At 44.6% G+C, this 2,411-nt stretch overlaps 1 protein-coding gene across 1 annotated transcript; it reads left to right on the top strand.

Annotated features, from left to right (window-relative positions):
* The first annotated feature begins 281 nt into the window (after window positions 1-281).
* LOC109805926 (zinc finger (C2H2 type) family protein) lies at window positions 282-2,136 on the top strand. The gene has a single exon (XM_020368219.3). It carries the CDS (start codon window positions 737-739, stop codon window positions 1,895-1,897), a length of 1,161 nt encoding a protein of 386 aa, XP_020223808.1. The 5' UTR covers window positions 282-736; the 3' UTR covers window positions 1,898-2,136.
* Window positions 2,137-2,411: the final 275 nt, after the last annotated feature.

The raw sequence follows: 2,411 nt of genomic DNA, 5'->3' as shown, positions 1-2,411 counted from the left end.
AGTTTTCCGCGAAAAAGAAATTGTCATGGATTATTGAATAGAAACTTAAAAATAAAATTATAAAGAATAAAATTAATAAAATAAGAATTGAAAGATTAAAATGAAATTGATAGAAAACGTAGTTGAGGTTATTTTAATTATTTAACGCTTGATAATTGGTCATCCGCGTCAATGGTTGTTCCAAACAAGAAGTGGTAAATTTGCGATGATTTCTTACTTGATCATTGCTTAACCGTGTAGCCGTGCCACCATAGGGAATCACTTTCCAGTTTCCACCCTGAATTGAAGGGGAAAATTAGCAAAGCAAAGTGTATAATATTATACTAGCAATGACAAACCGTTACTTTCGGTTAAAGCTTATACATCAACACTATCATCCTTAGCTTCTTCTTCCATTCCTCTCACTTACTACCTCTTACAATAATCCATCTCTGTCTCTCAAACAGTACATAGAGAGAGAGAGAGAGAGATCAATTCTTATGAAGTTGCCTCCCAACTACTCTTTTTAGTCTCTTTATCTTTATTCTTCTTCTTCTTCTTCTACTTCTTCTAATGCCCCCACCCTACACCCTACACCCTCTCCCCTACCAACATTATTTCTTCCTTTACCCCCAACTCATGCATGCTCCTCCTTTCACTTCATCAAATGAACCACCCCAATTGCACCATCTCAAAAACCCACCTAGAGTTAACTAGAAACACTCCAAAAGATTGATTCTTTTTTGCTCCACAACTTATGGCATCCATTGCCACCTTCTTCAACAACTTCTTTCTCTACCTCCTCATCCTCCTACTTCACCTAGGTTGCTTCATCTTCACCACCACCACCAAAAAAGACGACAACCACCACGCGCCGCCGTTAAAGAAACGAAAAATCTCGCCTTTATCCCAACCCTCCTCCCCTTCCCACCCCAAATTCAAAACCCACAAAGCCATCTCCTCTTCTTGGCATTTCATCAAACACCTCTTCTCCACCAAGTCCTGCAAAAACCCCACCACCACCACCGCCACCGCCGCCGCCTCATCCCCTCAATCCACCACCACCGTCACTACCACCGTCTCCGCCGCCGCCGCAAGTTCCCTCATTTCCTCATCACAACCCGACCCGGATAGAAAACAACCCGAATCCGACATCGGCGCCGACACGAACCTCTTCTTCCCCCTCCGCAACGACATCTTCCCCTGCACCGCGTGCGGCGAGATCTTCCAGAAGCCCCACCTCTTAGAAACCCACCAAACCCTCAAACACGCGGTTTCGGATCTACCCGGATCCGACCCGGGTCACAACATCGTCCAAATCATCTTCAAATCGGGTTGGCCCGAATCCAAACCCTTCCCCAACGTGACCCGCGTCCTCAAGATCCACAACAGCCCCAAGATCCTCGCCAAGTTCGAGGAGTACCGCGAGGCCGTCAAGGCCAAGGCGGCGCGTCACGGCGCCCTCACGCGCCGCCCCGACGAGCGCTGCATCGCCGACGGCAACGAGCTCATGCGCTTCCACTGCTCCACCTTTCTATGTTCCCTGGGACACAACGGGGATTCCTCAATTTGTTCGCAGCAATTTTGTAACGTTTGCGGAATAATTAAGTCCGGATTCTCGTCCAAGTTGGACGGAATCGCCACGCTGTCCACCAGCTGGCGGGCCCACGTGGCGATTCCTGAAGACTTGGAACGAGAATTTCGCTTCATGAATGTGAAGCGGGCCATGCTCGTTTGTAGGGTGATTGCGGGTCGGGTTGGGTCGGATTTAGACGAAGCGGAAAAAGAGGATGGGGGTTTTGATTCGGTGATGGCGAGGGGAGAGAGTGGAGTTTACACCCGGCTTGATGAGGAGGAGCTGTTGGTGTTTAATCCTAGGGCTCTGCTTCCTTGCTTTGTGATTGTGTATAGTGTGTGATGAATGAGTATGTATGATGATGATGATGTCAGCTTGATCCAACGGTCGTGATCATGGGTTGTAATCTTAATTTGGTTAAGTCTTTTGTAGTTAAGAGATGCTTCTTTTTGCATAATCTGGGTTATCGGACCCTTGTGCACGAAATTCTGTGCATTAAATTGACACATTATAGTATAGAAATTGAATGTGATGTATGTAAGACTGTTTTTTTTTTAGGTGAATATCTTTTGGTTGTGTTAGCAAGGTTGGCTTTCTCTCATTATTTGATTGTTTTCTTTTTGTGCATGAAAGTGTAGGATATGAACAGAAGATGACAAAAACAGAGTTCAATACTCAAAGAGCGCGCGAATTGAAGGATTTACAAACTATCCATCAGCAAGGTTTTCAAGGAAAATCAATTTTACATTTTTTGTGAGACATGACTTTGCACTTTACCGAGTCTAAAAATGTTTTCAGAAATACATACAAATTTACATTGTGAGGTGAGTATAATTTTAATTTTTTTATATATTAA

Source organism: Cajanus cajan, chromosome 3 (assembly GCF_000230855.2).
Source record: "Cajanus cajan strain Asha chromosome 3, NIPB_CcT2T_4, whole genome shotgun sequence".
In the NCBI taxonomy this organism is placed as follows: Eukaryota; Viridiplantae; Streptophyta; class Magnoliopsida; order Fabales; family Fabaceae; genus Cajanus; species Cajanus cajan.
Note: the sequence above shows the minus strand (reverse complement) of the source record. Positions and strands in the feature narration are given on the sequence as shown.